Consider the following 24,867-nt stretch of genomic DNA (forward strand, 5'->3'; position numbering starts at 1 on the left):
TCTCTCCCTCCCCTCTCTCTTTTCCCCTTCTCTCTCCGTCTTTCTGTCATGTCTGTGGTGAGCTATGGTAAACTTTAAGGCACGTGATTAGGGCGAAAGGTGTTTAAGTGAGGTTTTACACTGAAAAGCAGTACATTTATTTGTACAGTAAATGACCATTGCAGCTTTTTTTATGTTGCTGAAAATATTTACATTACCGTGTTTTTCCGATTGGTCAAAAACTGCAATACAGTATGTAAATAACCATGAGCACAGTTCACATTTCACAGTTATTTACACACTGATGCAGGATGTGGAATGACAGGGTGATGAAGACATTTCTAATATGGAAATCAGGACATTTTAGTTCATCGTTATCTATGAATGGAAAAACTATGAGAATCCATGTGATTATTATTATTTTTTATATATATATATATATATATATATATATATATATTTTTTTTTTTATTGTGTGTTGAATAAACTTATTATAATTAATAATAGTATATTACTATTATATACTATTATTGTAAATAATAATTATGCTATTAATAGTATGCATATACTATTATTATAATCAATAATTACTGTGATGGTCGCGGGTCATACTGGTTTCAATACAGTTCACCAAAAATCACACGATGAAAAATAGTAAATAGTAACCATTGCAAATAGCAAACAGATCAAAACAATATATTAGAGCAAATTATGACTTTATAAAAACACATTACACAAATGTAACATAATAAATAAAACAACTGTATTTCAAAATATTTTTTACATTTTCTTATTGCAATAATATTTTCTTATTTTTTTTTACAAAATGAATATAGGCTACTGTATAAAGTAATAATAAAAAAAATCAACTTTTTATTGCAACTTTTTTAAATTGCTTTGGTAACAGGTAATGTTGGTCGGTTATTTTTTTTTTTTTTTTTTTTTTTTTTTTTGTGTATTTGCAGCGTCTTGAATGTGCTGTAAAATAGGGATATTTCCAGGGACAGCTCCAGTTGTGGACAGGACACCAAAAAGAAGGACCACATCTCTATATATTATTTGTCAGTGACCCATAAATCCATAACTAGAGTGTCCGTAGTGTCTGTAGTGAATGTGAGTGAGTGAATGAGAGGGAGACATTACTGACCGCAGACAGTTTTAAGTGCTTCCTCTTTCCCATGGTCTGGGGCACAGCCCGAGAGGGACAGCACTATCACAATCACACACATCTCACACACATCACACAAAATCCCTAATGACAAACAAAACCTTCAGCTGCACACAGAGACTTCAGAATCCCGAAGGGTTGACACAGATGCGCTCACACATGCAGTCACATGCAGTGACGCTTAACTCACAATAGATTACCTAGTTAACTTTTTGAATTGGTATGAACTGATGTTTGTGTCTGAATATCCTGCTTTCAAATACTGGTTTATTCAATGTAACAGTTATTTTGCGTACAACATATATTTTTTTAAAGACCACCATACAACTGAGCATAGCTCAACAACTGCTGCATCTATTCAATGGCCACGAAGAGCGCCATGTAGAGTGTTTTGAGAGGGGACCTCTATTAACTTGTTGCTGTTAACTCTATTAAATTATTAATGGTTATAACTTTATAACACAACAATAAATAACCCACACAACTAACTCTCTTTAAAATGGTAAATATCATGTTTGGCCCCTATGATTCCTGCGATGCGGAAAAGTCAAAATTGAGAGTGTCGCACAATTTGGCAATTTTTGGATGAATACATTTATAGAAGCCATGTACAATAAATCAAATCACAATATGGACTAGTCAAGTTTGGTCTAACTTGAAGAAATTATGACAGAAATATATTCATGTGTATATATAAATATACTTCTTAAAGTGATGATGATAATAATAATAATACAAAAAATTTGAAGGAATATCATACAGTAAAACAATTTTTTGTCCATGTTTTAATTTAATCAATAAACCTCTGTTGTGCAGATTAAAAAAAAAGAAAAAAAAAAGAACTAATTACATTTTCATTTTATTACATTTTAAAAGATTAACTTAATTGTTAGTTTTATAAATTGAATTTTTTGATAGTTCATTTGTGTTTGACATTACTATGTTTTTATATTCTATGTAATCCTGGCAGTAAAATAAGATACTACAAAGATCCAGTCATGCAAAGAACAAAATATAGCGTGAAACCACCAGAATCTTAAATAGTTTTAGTTTTTGAATAAGTGTGTGTGTGTTGGATGAGATTGATTGTCCTGGTAAAGACGGCTGACTGCTTATCCAATAACTAGAAACAAAAAATGTCTTAACTTTACTATTTTAGTGTTGATGCTTTAAAGCAGATGAATTAAGAGATTTAACTGAACAGAGAACATTTTAGCAGCTGTTAGACTGTCAGCACAGTAAACTCTCTTCAAGAAATTGTCTCTCTTAACTCAAAATAGATTACCTAGTTAACTTTTTGAATTGGTATGAACTGAAACCCTTTTTAATCATCAGCGCTATACAGCCATCAAACTCTGCTTGAGTAACAAATTCACTGCCTTCAATAACACATTTCAAGACTATTGCTGTCAGTTTAATGGCATGCTGTGAGCAGTTTTCCCATTATAATGCATAACATTTATTGCCATATAGGCTAATAATTTTGTGCACTATATGTTTATAGATATTTAGAATATTTATTTGTTAGATATTATGTTGAATATCTGTAAATTGAAGGCCTGCATACATCTGCTTTTTTATCTTTTGGTCTAAGATTTTAAAGATGCTCTAAGCGATGTTGGGTGATGTCACTTCTTGTTGGCGTTCAAAGTATCGTCAAACAAAACGGAGGCTAGCTCGACCCTCCCTCCTCCTCAACCCGTCCCCCCACCCCCTCCCTTCTGTGCTTCCTGAAACACTCATGAACCATTTAGAAAAACCAAACTGGATTTACCCACCATATTTATGGCTCATAAAAACAGAGGTGGCTCTGCAAAAACAGAGCCACCTGAATTTCGGATTGGAAGCCCTTCTGCCGGCGGAGTTCTCGCCACCTTTTGAACGCTTTTCCGATGTAAATTTGGGACTTTGCACGTTCTTTCTCCTTTTCCCTTTTCTTTGTTATTTGTTATTTGTTCATCGGAACGTCGTCTCTTTGGTTGTGTGACGGCCATATCAACATTTTCAAGAATATACATTTTTAGGACATCTCTCCTCTAGCTAACTTCCCTCTTCATGCTTCACTCACCTCCACTCCCCACACACCCCCCTTCATGCGCGCGCACACTAACCCCCCCAACCCCCACCCCCAAATCATTCTTGTCGGTTATTGGCTGGAACACTATTTGTTATGTTTCGTGGTCCAGGCTGGGCCAGTTTGTTTTTCTTGCCGTTTGTGGAGCCTGGGCTGTCTACAGAGACTGTGTTTTTTTTTCAGTGTGTTCAGGGGACAGGCAGCTAGGGGATAGTGAGGAGATGTTTGCTGTATGTGACAAAAAATGTTTTGGCCTAAAAAACATGTGGCATCGCTTAGAGCACCTTTAATCCACACTTTCAGGAAAAAAAGGTACAAAAGCTGCCACTGGGGCGGTACTCTTTTAAAATATACATTAAAATGTCCATTTTGAAAGGGTGCTGCCCCCGTTACAGCTTTTGTACCTTTTTTCTGAGTGTATGAGCAATTTTGAGACACTGTGTCAAGTTACAACTTAAAAGTTAAACTTACAACTTAAAAGGGGGTTAATCCAACAATTGGATTGGATTGGATTGGATTGGGGGTTACAATCCAACCCTCTCCATTGACTTTGTATTGCCTGAAGCTGCCTCCCTGTCATTTCTGTCTCATAACAAAAAACAAAATGTCTAAAAGCTGCTCTGTGACAGGGTGTACAGCAGACAAGCTAAAAAACCAGAACAGCTTTTTATAAGCTCCATTTGACTTCATTAAAAGTCAATGGAGATGGTTGGATTACACATGGTTTGTCTTAAAGCATATTAAAGTCACCACATAGACATATAAACAACTTTAAAAACTTTCACCACAGGGGGACTTTAAAGTAGTGTAGCACTTATTCTAGTAGTGAAGCACTTCCATAAAGGCTGACTGACATATGTATTATAACACTAGGTATATGGAGTGTTATCTTTCTAAGCAAGGGCCAGTTGCATAAACATAGCCACCATGTTAAGAATGTGTCTTAAGAACTAGTCTGACCAGCAGTTAGCCAAGGCCCAGAGTGTAATTAATCTTACTTGTCAGATTCAATTGACACCAATATACTTTTATGGAACCAACATAAAGTTATGACCAGTCTTAAAGAAAAAAATGAATGACTCTAGACTAGTAACCGGCCACAGTTAATCAGTTTCTTGTTGGTCAAAAAAGGTTACATGTTTGAAACCAAAAGTGCAATCAAAATTACATATAAAATGATATATCTATTTTTAATAAATTGGATGTCTCTATAAATTGAGATTGGTACCACCGAGCTGACAATACAAGACAACAGATTTCTTCCCGACCTCCGTGTCAAGTTTGCTTTTAACAGTGTGTTATTCACAGAAAACAAACTCCTCATGCAAACAAGAGGTGGTCTTTGCGTCACTCACAACAAGGCACGCTCTTTACAGCAGATGAACAACACGGCCCTGTTAAAGCCAGCATATGCAAATCATCTTCGAGTCTAGCACCACTCCATAGCACTGATCAACTTGTGTGTGTTGTTCCTGTTATACATTTACTTGTCTGATACTCTTAGCTGGTTAATCTTTTTAAACTATTTTGACAGTACTGTCTTTATGCACACAAGTCTTTCACCTCAGTGTCAACACTTGAGACAGCCGACAGCTTTTCTAATATCTCTGAGCATAATGGAGGAAAGATCATCTCTATCCTGTTAAGCTGTCAAATATCAAGCTTTCACATGCAAAGCCGTGCATGATACGAGAGCGTGGTTGAATGAAAAAGTCACTGTTTGTGCTGCAGTTACCAACACGTCGTTCGTTTTTTTTTCTAAGTATTTTGAGTCCATCAGCATTATTGTTGAATTTGCTAATCAAGCTTAAATGTCAGAATTTAATTTAAGTCTAATCTACAAGTGTTGGGAGTTAAACAATTTATACTTGCTGCAGTTTATTTTTTTGCTTTTGTCACTAATATAAATTCATGCTCAGTTCCCTATTTTTATATTTAGATTAGCTTTGCCATCAGCTAATGCTCACTTTTTAAAAACACAAATAATTTAACAGTTAAATGTAATCATCAAATCTCAGGATAAATCACATTTTTCACAATGTGCATTCTAATGTTGAGACGCCTAAATTCACACGAAGCATTTAAAGATTAATTTTAGTTTTGTAGTGTTTTTTTGTTTTATTTTAATTAATTTAGACCAAATAGTATAACATTTTATCAGTTATTAGCTACAACCCAAAATAATAATCAACTCATCAGTTTCAGCCAGAATTGTAATATCAGTGCATCTCTACCAGGGTTTAAAAAAAATCAGTCGGTTCACTCAGAGCAGAATCTGTATTATAAAATGGATAGTTCCGGTCCTTGATTCTGATTGGTTGAGCCGCGTTCAAAGCCGGTGTAAATTGCTCGACAAACATACACCTGTGACCGCACTACATTAGTATTACTGCACAACTGCTGTTTGTGATTCTTTGTTGCTGCACGTGTTGCTTGGCAACCTCTTTGGAACTACATTGCTTGGTGGAGGAATAAATATGCTATAACGTTATATTTTTTGTTGCTGCTGTTTATTTTATGAATAAAAAAAAAAAAAAATATATATATATATATATATATATATATATATATATATATATATATATATATATATATATATAATAATTATAATTATTATTATTATTTTTTTTTTATTATTTTTTTTTGGAGTAACCATTTTATATAAGCAATAAGTTTTACAGTGGATTTAGAACAGCTCTGCATCGTGCCTAACAACACCCGATAGCTGTTCTAAATCCACTGTAAATCACGGCTTCAAGGGGCTTATTGCTTTATTTTAACATTTGTTCATGCATTGCTTCTGTAACATTAACGTTCCAAAAACGTTTTGATTTGAAAAAATACCAGTTAATAAAGTTTTTATTTATTTATTTTTGCCTTTACTTCATACCAGAGCTTGAATTAAAATTAATACTAAGAGCTTGTGACTAAACCTCGTAACTCCAGTGGATCCTCAAACTTTCAGCAAAACCTCATACAGCAGTTCCACCCGCCTCAATCGTGAATGAAGTCCTGCACGCATTTTGGAGACTGTCTCTGCTTGTTTGCTGTGCAGGGGTAAATAAAAAAAAAACTGTCTTTTTGAATGAGTGAACCTATGATCCAACAGCTAATGCCAAGCGGCAACCTCCCCGTCTCTCTCTTGAAACCAACACGGAAGTGAGTTAAACTGCAATTCGTTGACTGGCCGCTTGAGGCTGTTGTCAGAAGTGAGTCAAATCTGTATCTCCCCCATGTTAAAATGCCAAATTTTACAGCAGAAAAAAACGTGTTTACAGCCTGGTGTCTGTATGTGGATTTGGTCTATACAGCTAATTTTGCCCTTCATAACAACTGTGAGGGGGGTGAATTATTTTATAACTCGTCCGTTTAGTTGATTAATATTTAAATTTAAGGGTGTGGCCAAGCCACTTGAGTGACAGATGGATTGCCGCTGTCAGTGCTAGCCATTTGTCTGCTGTATACTGTCTATGGCTGTTACTAGCCGTCACTTCACCTCAGCAATGTTAGCTGCTGAACTTGCCATCTCTGCAGTGTTTGTGCTTTTTTTCGGGATTATTATTTCATACAATTTAATACTTGGGTAACGTTACAAAGCCCACGTCTTTGGATTCCGTCGTTATCGTTCGAGAGAACAACCAGCGCTGTATTTCAGTTGTTTTCCTCTGTGAACATGCACTAATGGATGTCTGACAATTTCGTTGCTTTTTGGGGTTTTCAAATTTAAAACGTCAATAAATGCTCGTTCGTTCTGCTCCCATGGAACAGATGGATTATAATATGCTTATGTAAGTTACCGTCAGATGAAATCATGCGGGCGTCGGCGCTTTCTCCGTCCGTGAATGAGCGCGGATTTGCATTTACTTGCACTTCAAAGGCAATATATCTATGGTTTAACGGTTAAACCATAACCCATTTGAGAGACGGCCAACATCAGAATTTAAAATGGACTGAATAAGCTCTCTACGAACTTGAGCGATGCCGCGCTGACGGACCATGAAAGAGTGACGGACATGTATGCACATAAATCACTGTCACACACAAACACTCTCGAAGTAATACACAGTCTCACTTGTAGCCATGTCTTTTAACTATTATAATATTTCGATGGGCAAAAATAGGAACGTTAAATTGGCTTTACATCATCAGCTTACTCAATCACGTCGAGCTAGGTGATTTCAGATAGCCAGGCTCCTCAGCTCCATTCACGCCCCGCCTGTTTGTCTATTTTCTGTTAACCGGGAGTGACGCAAGGCCAAGATGGCGACGGCCGGCTCCGCCCACTTTAGGCTTCAAAAATGCTCTTCAGAAACCTACGGGTGACGTCACGGACACTACGTCCATATTTTTTTACAGTCTATGGCTAATGCACATTGCCTTGACTTTATTTTTTCTCTCTTTGTATTTGTATTGTGTAAAGTGCCTTGAGAAGCTGCTTTAATATAAAATAAAGTTTTTATTATTATTATTATTATAAGTACATTGTTTTCTTTATTCAAAACATTGTGTGTGTAAAGACTAATGTTTATATATTTGAGGAGCAGAGAAGAGTCTCTTAGGCCCAATCCCAATTCTATTTTATACCCCTTCACCTACCCCTAACCCTTCGCCTACTCCTAACCCTTGCCCCTTGAAACAGAGTGCCAAGGCGTAGGGGTGAAAATATTCCCCTAAGAAATGGGACACCACTACTACACCGTTTCATTATACGTCGTCGCTATATATACCATCTAGTCAAAGCCAATACAGCCTGTAGCGTCTTTTATAACACAAGCGTTTTTGCTAAATGTATTAAATGAAAGTAAAAACTGAGCGTCCACATAGCTACAATAACCTTTGTTACCTGTAAGTTGATAATAACTTGATGCAATGCTTTTACTGCCTCAGATGCAGCTGTTCTAATGATGAAAACCTTGTAACTCCATTTGAGCTTGATTTTGGAATTTTTTTTATAATATAACGACACACGCAAGTGACTGACCATACATAAAGCCACAATACTTATTTTGTCAACATGGTGTTTAATCATTTAAAAAAATACATTTTATTTAATTTCCTGAATAGTAGTGGTTCTACAGTAACCTGCAATTGTCACTGGTTTCAAAACACCACTCTGGATATAACCTGCTATGGTAACAGATCCTCGGATAAATTCCTGCAATCCAACAGCTAAAGCACATTACCTTGCAGCTTACATAGGATGACATGACATGACATCTGAGCGCAGGCATGTCACTCACGTTAGATGCGTCAACGTCACATTTGCATATGGCTGTACTATTTGAATTCATGATTGATTGACTGCCAAATTAAAATCTTAAACCGAACGATAAAATAACATTATTAACTGGTTAATGGGAAAAATGTTTTGTTCCTTTTAAAATTTCGTTAGTTTCCGGTTTTTGTTTTCGTTCCTTTCGTTCGGAGCCCAGGGGCCTCATTTATAACCGTTGCGTACGCACAAAACAGGCCATGAAAGAGGCGTACGCCACTTCCGACGCACAAGTTGTGATTTATAAAAACAAACTTGACAGGAAAATTTGCGCACCTGCACGCAAACTCTGACCCATGCGTACGAACGTTTTGGAGATGGAGCAGTTTGGCGACACCGATGGTGAGCTGGAGTTAAATGTCTTTTTGGTCACTTTTAGACAGAAAATCTAAAGACATATACAGAAAGATAATACAAAATATAATTTCACTCACCAAGCCTATCACTTGAAGCAAATATCCATCCCTTCTTAAATGTCCGCGCCAGCGAGCGCGTTGGGCCGTTTAGTGAAACTGACGCAAATGACAGTTTACATAAATAAAATAATGATTTAAATTATGTTTTACTTCTGGTATTTAAACATGTAGATTAAATATGCCATTCAAATTAATGGAGTTAAACACTTAAACATGAAATCATTACTGAGGAGTTACAACATTTTTTTATAACCTATTCAGTCAATAGAAATATTTGTTGTGGATGCGATGTTTTTGAACACTTTTCCTGTGGCGTGCTGTGTTTTAATGTTTTAATCACAGAGATAATTGCTTATCATGATAATACCAGATTGTCTGAGAAAATAGTTTCGTGCAAATAATACCCAAGGCCTATCTGTTTCCATTAAAAATATAAATCAATTAAAAATACAATTCGGCCAGTGGAAAAGATTGAGAAAAACTTTCTCTGAAATGTATTTTACACTATTTGATTTATGTATTCGAAAACAAGGCAAGGATAGGCAACTACATGATTTTTAATGATGTAATGTGTCTTGTACCGTTAAACGTTATCACGTGGATGAATAATCATATGCAAATGATATGCAGATGAGGATCTGCATAGTAAATCTAGGCGTTGTAAACTCCATATATGGTTATTTCGGGGTGAAGACGCATGTGCGCACAATCTTCCGCTGACTGGGATTTATAAAGTGAATTCTGCGCAGTTACGAACGGTTTTATAAGTCTGAATATTTTTTTGCGTACGCCTTTTTTGGCTTTCGGGCTCACGTACACTTTTAGTAAGGTTCCTACGCACAGTTTTATAAATGAGACCCCTGATGTCTTCTATCATGACTAGTATTTTAGTTTTTTACCACTGATAATATACTAGCTATTTGTATACTGGCTTTTATTTTTTTCACTTTTCTTTAATAAAATATCCTTTATAGTGATTTATAGATTTTAAGACTAACCTGTCAAACATTTTGTTGTACCACAACAGAGTAGAGAAGGACAGTTTTTTTTTTTTTTTTCTTCTTCTTTTTTTAATTTGTGCATATGTGTAAAGTTTTGCAGAGGAAATGTTAAATGTAAAGTTTCTATATTTAAACATCTGCAGCAACCTTAACCTTTAACTCTGAGACCACAGCATCTATTACACAGCACTAACCCACCCACACACCTTCTTCCCTGCTGCTTTCTTGCTTTCAGATAGGGCTTTAATCTGGTCATGGTATAAGCATTAGCTCTACTGGATCACACACACACACACACACACACACGCGCACGCGCACACACACACACACACACACACACACACACACACACACACACACACACACACACACACACACACACACACACACACACACACACACAAACACACACACACAGTCCTGCCTCTTAAGACATAAATGTAATCTGGAGAACAAACAGCCTAAAATGCTTGAAAGGGTGAAGTGACAGGTTGTGTAGAGATTAATTTTAGATGTGCAGGAATGCAGTATATGTTGTTCACTGTGCACAATGTGCAAAGCAGAGTACAAGAGCCTTCCAGTTTGTCACAATTTGTTTCAGCAATGCCATAGCATATAGACATGCCATTGCTATAGATAGGGGATAGCTATAGGGATGTATGTCCGCACGTGATGGGAGACAATGATGGTATCCATTCATGAGGGAAATAATTAAGAGAACGTTTGGAATATAACACAAGGTAATATTTGAATTCTATGTTGAGTCACTAGAGATGACCAAGGCTTTTTATATTTTGGCAACAAACACTTTCCCCTGAAAATGTTTTTTTTTTCTTTTTGCAGTTTTGCAAACTAGATGCATTTTGGGTGATCTTTTGGGTGAACTGGTTACTGGCAGCATCAAAGATTTAAACATTTGAATTGTGCAAGAATGCAAGGTCCCTATTTTGATGTTCACTGTGAATGTTTGTTCACACAAAAGGTGTCAGCACAAAAAAAATCTGTATTCGCAGTAAAGAGACATTTACTTACTGAGAAGCATTTGGACAACACCTGTTTGTGGTCTAATGATGTTTATTAGTATTGCACAAATAATCTGAATAAAATTGAAATCGAGATATGGTTTAGTGCTATTATCAAAGTGCACAAAATTGCTATTAAATTTAAATATTCTGACAACTGTACATTTGTACATAACATATCTCAGAATCGTACATCTGTAAATTCTTCTCAAACTGTACACTTATAAATATAATATCTGTACATTCATAAATATGTACTGTATTGTATTTTTTTTTTGTCTTTTTTAATAATATTATTATTTTGTTACTCATTTTATTGCCTAATTCCTATGTATGTCTGCACTATATCTGTACTTTCTTCTGCACTGGAAGCTCCTGTCACTAAGACAAATTCCTTGTGTGTGTAAACATTCTTGTCAAGCTGTTTCTGATTTTTCTGATTCTGATGTGCTGCATGTTTCAAAGGGAAGCACTGCTCTGTGTTCTTTAACACGCATGCAGCTCATGATACAGTGTTTTCAGATGCTCAGTTTATAGTAAATGCTGCTCCACACTAACACCGGACACGCGTTATAATTTCGGTGTCCATATTAACAAATTAAAGCATTTACACAGGGACTTCGACCTCAGCTGCACAGGGGCGTATTCATTACCACAAATGGGATGCAAACCTTTCACGTAGTGTGTGACTGTGAATCCTGCATGTACTGTGACTTTTGAGTCACTTATAATGTGAGGTCGGAACCACAATGTGCGACAGGTTCACTTTTCACATTTGCACAATTTACAAAATGTTTGTGGAGACAAGTTTACAGGTTTTTTTTTTTTTACCAGATATGGAATTAGAAGTATTTGTAAACCTGTTGTCAAGTTACAAAACACAGAAACACTCCCTGCAATTTTCAGACAAAATAAAAGCTTGAGGTATTAAAGCTTAGATAAATATGTTAGAAATAATTTACGATGGGCAATTGAATTATTGAAAAAGACTCAAGGTGGTAATTTTAGAGCTAGCAGAGGCTTGAGCCATTGATATGCAGTTATGAGAGCCATTGATATGCAGTTATGAAAGAGAGAGAGAGAGCGAGAGAGACACACACTAACTCTTTCTATTGGCATTAATGTGTGGTCTCTTAATACTTTTGCCTGGATGCAAAAGCAGAGAGGATGTCACATGAGATTAAATATTAAAATATTTAGGTGTCACAGTTCAAATCAGTTGTATCAAATTTGATTAGTGTTAGTGTATGTACTTTTGAAAGATGTAAGAAAACAGAGCTGCAGAATACATATACCCCCCCAGCTGTCATCCTGGGGTGTCTCCAGGTAGCCGACCTGGTTGTGTGTATGAGTTTTTGTGACTCAGAGCTAAATATTTAAGTGCCATTTTGTTCTTTCTGCACTTAGTTTTTGTTATTTTAATTCATCTCATGCTCTTTAATTTAATGAGTCAAGTTTCCAGTTACAAGTCGGTCTAACAATCTCACCTTACATGAGTCATCCAAACCTAATTGCCAGTCTCTCTCACCCTTTCTTTCTCTGCTGACTTCAACCCACAGACCTCTGAGCGCTATAACAGAGCTGAGTGTGAGTTGTTTCATGTCTTATTCCTTATTGTAGGTAGGCCAAGAGGGCGGCCCTTTTCAACAGACACACACACTTTCTCTCTGTGCCTCCATCTCTCTGTTTTTCGCAGTGGATATAGAATTGCAGTATGACAGAAGATGAAATTATACAAGAACAGCAATAGATGTTTGGGATATTTGGGACAGACATACTAGTAGTTTGCATAAACATAAACCGTCATAATATATTATGAAATATGACAGGTGTTTTCTTATAAGAAATAAAGGTGGATGCATGTGTATATAAAAATGGAATGGAATATTATGTAGCCTATACTGTACATAGAAAACACTTACGGAAAAGAAGATGGAATTAGTGTGGATATGCTCATACAGTAGTTTATCTGCTTCAAGATCCAAGTTAAATGCTCTCTGAGTTTCATTATAATTCACAGAGATTAAAATATGTATCTAAAAATCACAGTGGGAAGTGTAACTAAAATCTTATGCAGATTCTTGCCACATCCTGACACACAAATGTTTTTCACATTGACCTAAAGACCAAAGGACACAGTAACTTAGATCTGTACTAACGTTTATTTGCTCATTTTACTTTTACAGCCCTTCCTCTTTGCAAAGTCTCTTCTTTGGACATATGTTCAAATGTGCATGTTATTGGTTTGGATTTAATAATAAACAGTCACCGTATAAGTGGGCTATTGCAGTGGGGCACAATTTTAGATCAGTGGATCGACAGTGGAGTCTGCAGTTCGACCAGGCCCCCCCTACTTACAGTGAAGACCACACAAAGCCAAGTAGTACATTTCTTGACCTTCGGTCAGCTTTTGTATACTGACCTTAATTTCCTCTCAGAGCGCAGTTCACACAGTGGGATATTCTAGAATTGTCACCTCTGCTGGTCTTAGAAATGAGAACCAAAGAGTGTCACTGAAGACACAGACGCATTTTACTGCCACTGTCATCTTTGCATCTAATTATTTGGTAACTTAAACTTTTTTTTTTTTTTTGAAATAATTTATATTAAATGTAAAGGGGTACTTCACTGCTGTCACATGGGCTATCAAAATAAAACTTGGATGCCTGCAGTAGAGAGGCACATTTTTTTAAGAAATCGGTGCTACGTACCTGACTAGTGAAAACAGAAAAAAGGCTGTTATCTTCCCTTTTGCCAAATAAGGAGGATAACTTCAACACCCGTAATGCAATGGGCATGTTATCGTCCAAGGCTGCTCCCACCAGTCTGCTATGTATAAGCTTGACCAGAGTCAAATATGGCCTTGCTTTAGTAGGAAATGCTTCTTAGACAACTTTTAGTTATAATGGTGTCAACTTGTATTGTTCCCAGGTGCAAGAATTCAAAGAGTAAAGCAGGAGTGAGTTCAGTTTCCAGTGAAGGATCCAGTGCATTGTAGGCAGTAGCTTAAGACTGCAAAGGATCGGAACATTTAAAAAACCTCTGTGTTTGTAGTCAACATTTCAAACTGGATGATTTGACTACAAACACAGTGTTTTAGGCCAAACAAAGGGGTGAAACTGAAAGAAACTGTGGTTCATCAGTTCCACATAACATCGCAAAGCAAAACGCTGTTGCCTTGCCAGTGAATAATTTTTACCATAATGCTGTTTAAAGAGTAGACCGTTATAATCCTACCCTTACAATAACTATCCTGTTAATAGCCCTCTGTCAATCCAGCTGTCCGTGGGCGGGGATACAGAAATGCGGAATTATAATCTGTAGTTTTTTACGAAAGCCCTAGAGCTGTCAAAATTCCACTGGATGATGCAAAACAAATAAAAGGGAATTTATTGGTCCAGGTAACACAGAGACCGAGTAAACATTGCTCATTTAAGTATACTAATGACATTGTAACAATACAAAGTGCGTAGAAAATCGTCAAAGTTACACTTTAAATCTCAAAAAATGAAAAGACTTTCTGAATAAAACTTTTTATGTGACTGGTCTGATCATTTGGAATGACCATAAGAGTCACAGACTTGGCTGTGTTATCATGCAAAAGACAAGATTATATAATAGACAATCTCTTGTAGTCTCTTATAGTATTATTTTGTAGAAAAGTCTTTATCCAAAAGTCATTATAAAAGACACATTAGCACTAGTGTCGTCCACCAGGAAAACACAAGCCTGTCACTTTAAATTCTTGCTTGAATTGATATTCGTGGACTTCTGTTAATGGAAAATGCATGTTTACAGTATATTTTTTTCTTCTCTTATCATTTATTTGCATTACAGAATAATGTGTTAGTCATGGTGTGTATTTTGACAAACAGATACTCACTGGTGACCTTCAATAGTGTGGGAATCTGATAAGGCCTGTGAGCTCAAACTGTAGTGCTCGAGTTACACACAACCCTTTTTAAAGACTGCAGAAATTAATCCACACACTTCCCATGTTGTATAGATTCAATATTACTTAATTTGTATGTGTATTCAATTATAATAATACATTTTGTTTGTTAGATTCCTGTTTTTGTTTTTAAATATAGAGATACTGTACAGTACACGGTTTACTCTAAGAAACATCAAATTATTATTTTTCTCTATAATATCACTTTCCTATGTGGTTCATTGGATGGTCATGTGTTCATAATTATGAAAAAGTTTGTGTTTTGTAATTGTTGACAAGTCAAATAATCATACTGTACACTGTTGAAATTAAATGGAGGTCTATACTATAGATAAACACGTTCTCTCTCTCTCATCTTTTCATTATTGTTCTCCTATTGAATTTCTCTGTGGCTGTAGGCTTTAAGTGACATACTTTTGCAGTCTTTGTGTCTTTTATTTTGAGCAGTGAGTTTTCTGAGTAATGATGCAGAATTCAGGTACGGGTGTTAGTATGGGTTAGAGTGGTTAATCAAGGTTTAAATAGAGACTTCCTACATAGATACTGTAGCCTAATTTTTTTTTTGCCATTTTTTCATTGCCATTCTGTCATTGTTTTCTCACTCTCATGTCATTCCAAATCTGTTCTTCTGTGGAACACACACAAAAAAATCTTTTTTTGTCCATACAATTAAAGTCAGTGGGTCCAATGATGTTTTGAATGTTTTGAATGTTGTGAATTTTCAGTTTTTGTGTGAATTATCCCATTAAGGGCACTGTTTTGAAGTCACCCTGTCGGGTCAGACAGTGGAGATGACTTCTATAAATATCGCTGTTAGATACACTTTCTCCAGGTAACGTTACCTGAGCGCCGTCAGGTATATAATGACCACATTATACTCCTGAATCAATTGTGATCATGTGTCGGTTCATTGCTGATTAAAAGAGGTTTCATTTTCTTGGTTACAATTCAGATACTTGGATGCAAAAGATTGTGGCGGATGGTTTTCTTCGGTTTTGTCTGAGCTGCTAAATAAGTCACGTAGGTGTGGAGAATAGAGTTGATTGGTATTGAATAGAGTTGATTGGAGTGATTAGTGGTGGTCTGATATCCCATCATTGTTATTTCATCTAAAATAAAGGTCAAAGGAACAGCACTGCATTTGTGGAGACAGTCACACACCACATTTGTTCATGTACTGTATGTTGTAGCCTGTGTATATTGTGTGCTGACCGACTCACTCTTGCGCCCACAGCGTCCTCTTGGGAAGACATCAGTATAGCATCCAATGGAAACATTGTTCGGCCTACGTTTCAGGCGGAAAGCCTGTGAGCCAAACGTGCGCAGGCGCTCCAGTGTGTCACTTCCAGCGAGTAAAGCGCGCCGGCGCTCGAGCGTGGGCCTTCCCTCAGCTGGCCTGGCTCATAGACGCAGGTCTAGCGTTCAGCTTCAAACCAGCAACGTGCAGGCAGGTGTCAGAAGAGGACACTTCACTAGGAGGAGGTCGAGTGGTGTGACGGCCTGCCTGACCCCGCGGTTCGCTATCCGACGAAGACAGGCTGCCAAACACCGCAACATTCATGCCCAGCTCCTGGGACCGTCACTGCTCCTGGCTAGTGTGGTGCAGATGAGCGAAGACCATGAAAGGGAGGATAAGAGTGTAGAAGAATACTCCTCTTTCTCTGATAGCGAATGTAGTCAAGAAGAGCAGGAGCAAGCAGGGATGGATTTGGAGACGGAGTCTGATAAGCGTCTGACATGGTTGGCTCAAGGTTTGTTGGCGGGAGAAAGCATTCAGCCCCGCCCCCTCATTCGTGCACCACGTTGCCTGCGGCGAAACTCCTCACACCTACTTCCTGCTGAGGCCGTTTATCGAAGCCCAGCCTCTTCTGGGCTATATGGCCGTTACCGAAGGACCAGTCAGGCACACAGGCTGTCTGATGTGGGTGGATTGTGGGCAGGGAGGCGAAATTCTCTTGCAGCTCGAGGATCAGTTGCACTGTACAGGACCAGCTCCCCTTGCTGGCCAGATCTCAGTCTTTCACACACACTGCAGGGAACTTACTACAACCCACAGATTGACACATGGAGCGGGTTCCTCTCGTATGTAGAGCCCTAACTACAGCTGTATGTCTTATGTTTGTGTGTTTGTAATTTATTTTTATTTTTTTTACTTAAATATTTTGTTTGCTTTTGGGTTTGTTCGAGAGTATATATGCCCCTTTTTAATTGATTACATGATTAGAGAAGCAAAAAAAAGACCACTACATTATTTCAACCCTAATGCAACTTATCTTAATACTAGCCTTAAATAAAGCACTCCAACGGTAATTCCTCTATATTTGTCATTAGTGAGGTAATTATGGAAATTTTTCTCTTGTGTTCTTAGCTTTCTGACATTCTGACACCTACAACTATTCCTTCAATTGTATGCACAAACTGTTCAAACTGAAATATCTGTCTTCTCCCTAGGCATGATGGTTTACATGTGAGGCACACTGCTAAACAAGTCAAGTCACCTTTATTTATATAGGTCTTTATACAATATAGATTATTTCAAAGCAACTTCACAGTAATAAATGATGCAAACAATATGAGACTAATTCTAATTCTGCTGTAAACCAGCTCTAAAATGACAATAGTGTCATTATTCAGCTCAAGTCATTTCAGTTTCTGATTCAGTTTAGTTCAGTAACAGTGTTGCTGTTGCAAAATTCATTAATCATTAAACAAATTAGATTCAGCTATAAAACAGCTTTACAGAAGACAATGTCATCATCCAGCTCAATTTAGTTCAAGTTATTTGAAGGTTTTGTTTGTTCCATGCACATTTACTGTCCTTCTTTGTGTATGTGTACATCCGGGTTATACACCGAGTTTCTGTATATCATTATTGCTTGATGTTTTATGGGACCTGTCTATTTTGTTTGTTTGTAGGAAGGCCATTGCCAAGTCCGGTCTCCAGCACCTCTCATGCCAGCCCAGTGCTGCAATGTTGGCCAGGGGGGAAACGGACAGAGAAATCCGCAGCACAGTGGACTGGAGTGTGAGTAACACAAACCCAAATAATCTAGACTTCAGATCTCCATTCATTGTACTGTAGATAGTGCTATAGTTTCTTTCTTCAGTTTCACATTTAATTTGATGCTGTGTGTTTGAGCAGGAATCAGCTCTGTACGGAGAGCACATCTGGTTCGAGACAAATGTATCTGGGGACTTCTGTTACGTCGGAGAACAGCACTGTTACGCCAAATCACTGGTGAGTGGGTGTTCTATATATAAAGAATGAGTAAATGGAAGAGTAGGGACAAAAGTGAGATAAGACATCTTGAATGAGGAATTCCAGACGAGAGTGAATAAAGGATGAAATAAGATACGAAAAGAAGGTGAGCGAGAGGATAGAAATTGATGGATGGTAAAAAGGGAAAAGAGATTCTATCATTCGCACCGTTTCTCTTTTTTTCTTATATTTTTCTCTCTTAGTATAATGCTGCTCCCTGGTGGCTTTCTCACAGAATGCATTGCATAGGATTTGGTCCTTTAACTTCGGAATTATGTACATCAAACCAGTCTGATTTTATTATTTTGGCCATTAAACTTACATCAAGTGGAGATCACCTGTGACCTCAGTTTGAGTCTGAATCTAATGATGTCTCTCTTTCCTGTTTTTCACAGCAAAAGTCTGTTGCTCGGAAAAAATGTGCTGCTTGCAAGATCGTAGTTCACTCCATCTGCATTGAACAGTTGGAGAAGGTGAGTTCCGGTTCTAATGGCAACTCAAAGGTAGAGACATGATCTGACACTGCATCACAGACCATGCGTGTTCCTCCCTTCAGTTATTGGATTGGAAAGCTCCGCCTCAGGGGCTTGATGAGGTGCCTCTCAAAGAGCTGTCATTCAGAGTGAGAAACCCTCTGGCTTTTTCTCAGACTCAACTGGGGCTAATGGATCACTCACACATCTGATCTTAGTAAAGACTGGTGACTGTCTGGCCTGATAAACCTAGAACACCCAAATAACAATGTCCTGTTAACATCCGGAGCCACTTAAGCTCTCAGTCCATCCAGACTGTGAAGGGGCCATCCTTTGTCTCTTTTTGATAACCTGATTGGTTTGAAGTTAAGACAAAAGCTGGTTCTAATCGTATTAGGTTTTCTTGCCAGACATATTCTTTTTCTCACTAGTACCTTAATCACTTTCATTTTGATTGGGCAAGTCAATGTCAGGTTGTTGGGTGGAGTTTTATTTTATCCATGAGGCACAGATTCTGTGCGTTCTCAGTTCTGATTCTGGCTGGTGTCTTCGACAGTTTATGTCTGCTATGTGGGGCTGATTGTGGTGAAATGATGTTTGATTAGGGGATGATTTTAATCATACTTTTCACTAACCAGGCTAACAAACTCAGAGAAAATGGTAAGGCAAGTGGTGCTTTTACTTTTTGTTCTGTCCTCATATTGTTATTTAAAAAAAAAAAAAAATTATCCAGAAATGTTGATCTCAGTGGGTCATCTTCAAATCTGAGCATGTTTTCTGTAGAATAAAACAGTTTTGTAGTTTTGATAAACTACTGAACTGTTGAGGTTTCATTTAGGGTAAATACTTAATAGTATTGTAGAATTTTTTTTATTTATTTTTTATTTGTCTTTCAGATAAACTTCAGATGTAAACCATCTTTCAGGGAGTCAGGATCGCGGAATGTCCGTGAAGTGAGTATCTTCTTTTCCTCTTCCTTTCTTTGTTTTCTTAATATCTCTCCCATTCTGCCTGTTTTCCAATTCTATCAAACTTATTGTCGTAAAATCTTCATAGATTGATATAAACAGCCAACAGTGGTGTGCTGAGAGTCAGTTTTCTTTGTCATTGTATTTTTATTATTTATGTATTATACTTTAAGATAAATAGCTCCTCATTTTTGTTATCTATAAACTTAAATTTAGCGCTATGCAGCTGTCCAAATGACCCCAGACTGTTTGACACACACTACAATGACTGATGCTGTTTGCTGTTTACATCTTTAAATCTTGATTTTACCTATTTTACCCTCTTTTCCTTTTACACGTTCCCTATGTCCCGCTCACTGCTGTAATCCATCCCTCGTCACCTCATCCCTATCTCGCCATTGCACTTCTGCTCCTCTGTGTGCCCTTTCTCTTCCTGTCTCTCATCTTGGCTTGGTGGGTTAGCGCACCTGGCGACGCAGAGCTTTCAGAGGTCGCCCTGCTTTGGAACAAATGACAGTTGCTGCAGCTAAATATAGTGCACACACCTCTATCACACAGGTATCAAACACACCCTCACCCAACTATGATGACACCTTTACTTGGCTATCTAAATGAGGGCTTGTACATTTCTGTTGTTTTAAATAAAGCTAATTACAATTGATACAAACTAACCTTAACCGTATGTGGTTAGAATTGTTTCAGATGTCTAAATAAATAGAATAGATTTATTTAAAGAAGTTCTATTCAAATAAATTTAAAGAAGTTTGCAAAATTAAACAAATTCACAAATAAATAGTGTGATCAACAAATATATGTTATGAGTTTCACAAAAAATAATTAAAGGGTTAGTTGGTAAATTTTCAACAAAATTTCTATTGTTACAATGTCAGTAGTATATGTAAATGAACAATGTGTAAAACCTGCACAGAGATTTTTTTATTTATTTCTTTGTCAGCAAAATTTGTCAGTTTTTGATGGCTCCAGGTCTTTTGTGAAAACTACCAAAAGCCTTTCTGCTTAATTTTATTGATAGCCCATAATGCCAGTTCTGAATTATCTTTAGATTCACAAATACTTCTGTTTTATTTGTCGATATCAGATTAGCTCGAGTGGACGGTGGGTCCATCTATTTATGGATTTTTGTGCACAACAATGCTAGAAATGTTTCAGAATCCACAAATGATTGCCAGACAGAGTTGTGTTTGTAACATAAACATTTTTGTTATTTTCAAATCTCATTTTATTTATGTTTTTGATTTCTTTGTGTTTGTGTGAATTTCTCTTAATTTTGTGGATCTTAATCTATTTATTTGGAAATATGAAACAATTCTAACCCTATATAACCCAAATCCCAATCCTTAACCCTGAAAGATAACTTACAACTGCATTTTTAGAATTAAAAAAAATAATCTAAATCATTTTAGTATTGTGTATGTCTGGGGGAGGGCGGGAGGGTTTATCCCCCAAGTATTTAATTATACACTTGCCCACATTCGTATAGGCATTGCATCATAGCATTCAAATATGAGTTTACACGGTTTTTAGATACATCTCCAGAAGTCTTCTATTTCCATGATTTCTGTTCTGCTGTCTCTTCCTGTCCACGTGTCACTCCAAATCCATAACTTCAGATTTGATCTTGATCTTTGCCCCGCAGCATAACCTCACTACATTAAACTGGTTTAATGTTACATTTTTAACACTGATTGTCATAATCTATGGATGAGACAGCTATTTGTGGTCTTGTGTCTTGTTTTTATGACAGCCTGCAATAGTGCGACACCACTGGGTCCATCGGAGAAGACAAGAGGGCAAATGCAAACAGTGTGGAAAGGTGGGTAGAAAGAATCATGATAAAAGTGTTTATGTGACATATGTTTGGGAAATGACATGTATCTCAATGAGTCTGATCTCCACCTACAGGGATTTCAGCAGAAATTTGCCTTTCACAGTAAAGAGATTGTAGCCATTAGCTGCTCCTGGTGCAAACAAGCAGTAAGTCTCTCAGGCTGAATGCATTGGTGTGTTTTAGTATTGTAGAGTATGTAAATGTGTGTAACTTTCCTCTCTTTCTCTGTCTGTCTGCAGTATCATAATAAGGTGACATGCTTTATGCTGCAGCAGATAGAAGAACCTTGTTCTTTAGGAGCACATGCCGCCGTTATAGTACCTCCTACCTGGATCATACGGGTTCGCCGACCTCAGGTATACACTACACTCTATTACTTCTCTATTGCGGTTGTTGCATGGCCAACTAAATGGGAAAACCCCACAAACTGAATTAGATCAATGAATTTGGTGGCTCTGTAAGCACGGTAGTCAGCATCTCTATGGCTCAATTTCATGTAAAACGATAGATGTAAACACCTACATTCCACCTAGTGCAAACCCTAAAGAATTCAGAAAATTTTCTAAACGTAGCATTGTCTTACTTGCTTGGGCAAAAGCATTGTTTGAGCTTTGTTCTGCTAAAGAAATGTCGTTGTCTTCCCTGGATTGTTTAAAAACTCCAGCATACAGAATGTACATGGATAAGGCATTAAATGGCTGTTCAGAACTAAATTAGAATAAAACGTTCTGTGTTTTGTATGTATTTTAAATACTGAGAAACTCTGTGGAAACAGAGAGCATTTTTATACTGAAATCTCCACTGGTAGGTTTCCAGTGTTTTTTTTAACGAATGTGTTGAACTTGTGGATTGCTTTTTTAGTAATGTTATTGTGCTGTTTTTCAATCGTAGTCCTCACTAAAGTCAAGCAAAAAGAAGAAACGAGCGTCTTTCAAACGCAAATCCAGCAAGAAAGGAGCAGAGGTATGAGAACAAACATACCCCCCCCCCCCCCCCCCCTTCTCTTTCTCTCTCTCTCTACCCCTCTTTATTTCTTTATTTCTCTCTTTCCAGGAGGCTCGATGGAAGCCCTTCATAGTGAGACCTATTCCCTCTCAACTCATGAAGCCACTGCTGGTGTTTGTAAACCCGAAGAGTGGAGGAAACCAGGTATTATAATTACTTTCTAAATCAATAATAATTATGATGATTATTTAATAGTAATTATATTAACAACAATTAAATAAACCATAAAAATGATTATCACCTATTTGAACTATTCCCTTCTGCTCTCTCTCTTTCAGGGAGCTAAAATCATCCAGTCCTTTCTGTGGTATCTGAACCCTCGGCAGGTCTTTGATCTCAGTCAGGGGGGTCCTCAGGAAGGGTCAGTATCTGCATATGGAATGATTCACAACAGGCCTTCCCAAACTTTTTTCTCAGCGTAACCCCTTTGAAATACAGTACAGTTGTTATCAAAATTGCTCAACCCCCATTGCAAATCAGGTTTATTGGTAAAACGTACAGACTTTCAGCTGTTTGTAATGAACAAATCAAACAAAAGTAATTGAAATAGCTCAACACAACAAATGTTTCAAGTGGTTTCCCCAAAGTCAACTGAAAATGCAACTTTTAATGACTTCTGCAGTCTCAAAATTATTCAGCCCCTTCATGCCAAGCACCTTTAGTACTTAGTGGAACACCCTTTTTTGTACATTTGTTTGATTTATTCATTACAAACAGCTGAAAGTCTGTACATTTTACCAACAAACTGGATTTGCAATGGGGGTATAATATTTTCAATTACAACTGTAGTATAAGTTCAAGATTTTAAGTTGTGTGTGGTTCTCTGATGTCAGTTAATGGTCACACTACAGTACATGTTTTATTTTTATTTGTTTTTATTTGTGGTAAACAGCTGCAAGATTTGGTCAAAAATATATATTGTGATTATTTTGTCATACATTTCATCATACCAGTGATGTTTTCTACATGGATGTGCATTGGTGTTTTGTTTTTAGCTTGGAGATGTATCGCAAAGTTCACAACTTGAGAATTTTGGCCTGTGGTGGGGATGGCACGGTGAGTGAATGTGTGTGTGTCTGTATGTGGCAATAATCTGCAAACACATAGTCTGTGACCCCCTTATGTAGATGTTTGGTGAATGGTTTATATAGGATTATGAGCCCCTCCAGCAGGGTGTGGCACTGCAGTCTTATCTTCCAGACTGTAAGCAGAGGAAGAGATGAGTCTCCTGAGTCATAATACTGTGACACTATTCAGATGAGTCATGTGTTTGAGGAGTTTTCTGACATGTAATGCTGATGTGTGTGTCCTGGTTTACCCCATGCTGTCACATCTCCATAATCCGTTTGTGTGAGTAATTAAGAGTGTTAAAGGGGGATCTGAACGCAGCTATATTTCATATACTGACTTTGATCCATGAGAGAGAAGTTTAGGAATATTGCCTTAAGCCTAACTGAAATAAGGAGATTAAATCCTCCCGTCCTCCACCCTGCTGAACTGCGGTTTTCTTCGTTAAATACTGCAGATATTCATATTGAGTTATTTTTCTTGTGTGGTTTTCTGAGTTGATGTGATTGTACAAAACAAGATATCATCTATTTAACAATTATTTTTTTTGTGTGTGTGTGTGTGACAGGGACTATTAATGAATTTTATAATGAAGTTTTTATTCATCTCTCTCTCTCTTTCTCTGCTTTGTTTCAGGTGGGCTGGATCTTGTCCTCTCTTGATCAGCTGCAGCTAAACCCTTCTCCTGCTGTGGCAGTACTTCCTCTGGGCACAGGAAATGACCTTGCTAGGACGCTAAACTGGGGTGGGGTGAGTGAAACTTGGGTTAGAAATCTGCACATTCAGACACAATTATCCCAAACAATCAGTCCAACTTTATCATGTTCCTCCATAGTAAATTTGAATGTAATTCACGTAGCATAGTCTGCTCACTATCCATTCGTAAGCATTGTTTGCTGAATGGGCATTTCTTGTACAACCGTATGCATGTAGGGTTACACAGATGAACCTCTGAGTAAAATCCTGTCTCACGTTGAGGATGGGAATATTGTACAGCTGGATCGATGGAATCTTATTGTGAAGCCCAACCCAGATGCGGGCCCAGAGGAAAGAGACGAGCAGGTTACGGACAAGGTAAGAGCTTCACCTGCAGTGCTGTTTTACATGCAGTCAGAAGCACAGGTTTGCTTCAGTATGTAAGCAGCTGAAGAGTGATCGATGTTTCTCTGCCCCACAGCTCCCTCTAGACGTGTTCAATAATTACTTCAGCCTTGGGTTTGATGCTCATGTGACTTTAGAGTTCCACGAATCTCGAGGTTGGTGTAAAGGCGCTAGTCTGCGACTGTTAATTTGCCAGACAGCGGTTGTGTGAGAAGGATTTCTTCTATGAGGTCAGATTGATTGGTACTTATTGAGATTAA

At 37.4% G+C, this 24,867-nt stretch overlaps 1 protein-coding gene across 4 annotated transcripts in view; it reads left to right on the forward strand.

Annotated features, from left to right (window-relative positions):
- The window catches only part of dgkza (diacylglycerol kinase, zeta a), a 115,029-nt gene that overhangs the window by 53,833 nt on the left and 36,329 nt on the right, over nt 1-24,867 (forward strand). For 2 of the 4 annotated variants that reach the window (XM_084403478.1, XM_084403479.1), the window contains exons 2-16: nt 16,119-16,966; nt 17,801-17,909; nt 18,027-18,122; nt 18,539-18,616; nt 19,513-19,569; nt 21,350-21,418; nt 21,508-21,579; nt 21,673-21,789; nt 22,325-22,396; nt 22,487-22,582; nt 22,717-22,799; nt 23,434-23,494; nt 24,143-24,256; nt 24,440-24,580; nt 24,684-24,762. In XM_084403478.1, the coding sequence (XP_084259604.1) occupies nt 16,152-16,966; nt 17,801-17,909; nt 18,027-18,122; nt 18,539-18,616; nt 19,513-19,569; nt 21,350-21,418; nt 21,508-21,579; nt 21,673-21,789; nt 22,325-22,396; nt 22,487-22,582; nt 22,717-22,799; nt 23,434-23,494; nt 24,143-24,256; nt 24,440-24,580; nt 24,684-24,762 (2,059 nt within the window). In that variant the 5' untranslated portion in view covers nt 16,119-16,151. The remainder of the gene's footprint in view (nt 1-16,118; nt 16,967-17,800; nt 17,910-18,026; nt 18,123-18,538; nt 18,617-19,512; nt 19,570-21,349; nt 21,419-21,507; nt 21,580-21,672; nt 21,790-22,324; nt 22,397-22,486; nt 22,583-22,716; nt 22,800-23,433; nt 23,495-24,142; nt 24,257-24,439; nt 24,581-24,683; nt 24,763-24,867) is intronic. The other 2 variants (XM_084403480.1, XM_084403481.1) reach the window with 1 other exon arrangement.

Source organism: Rutilus rutilus (assembly GCF_951802725.1).
Source record: "Rutilus rutilus genome assembly, chromosome: 3".
Classification (NCBI taxonomy): Eukaryota; Metazoa; Chordata; class Actinopteri; order Cypriniformes; family Leuciscidae; genus Rutilus; species Rutilus rutilus.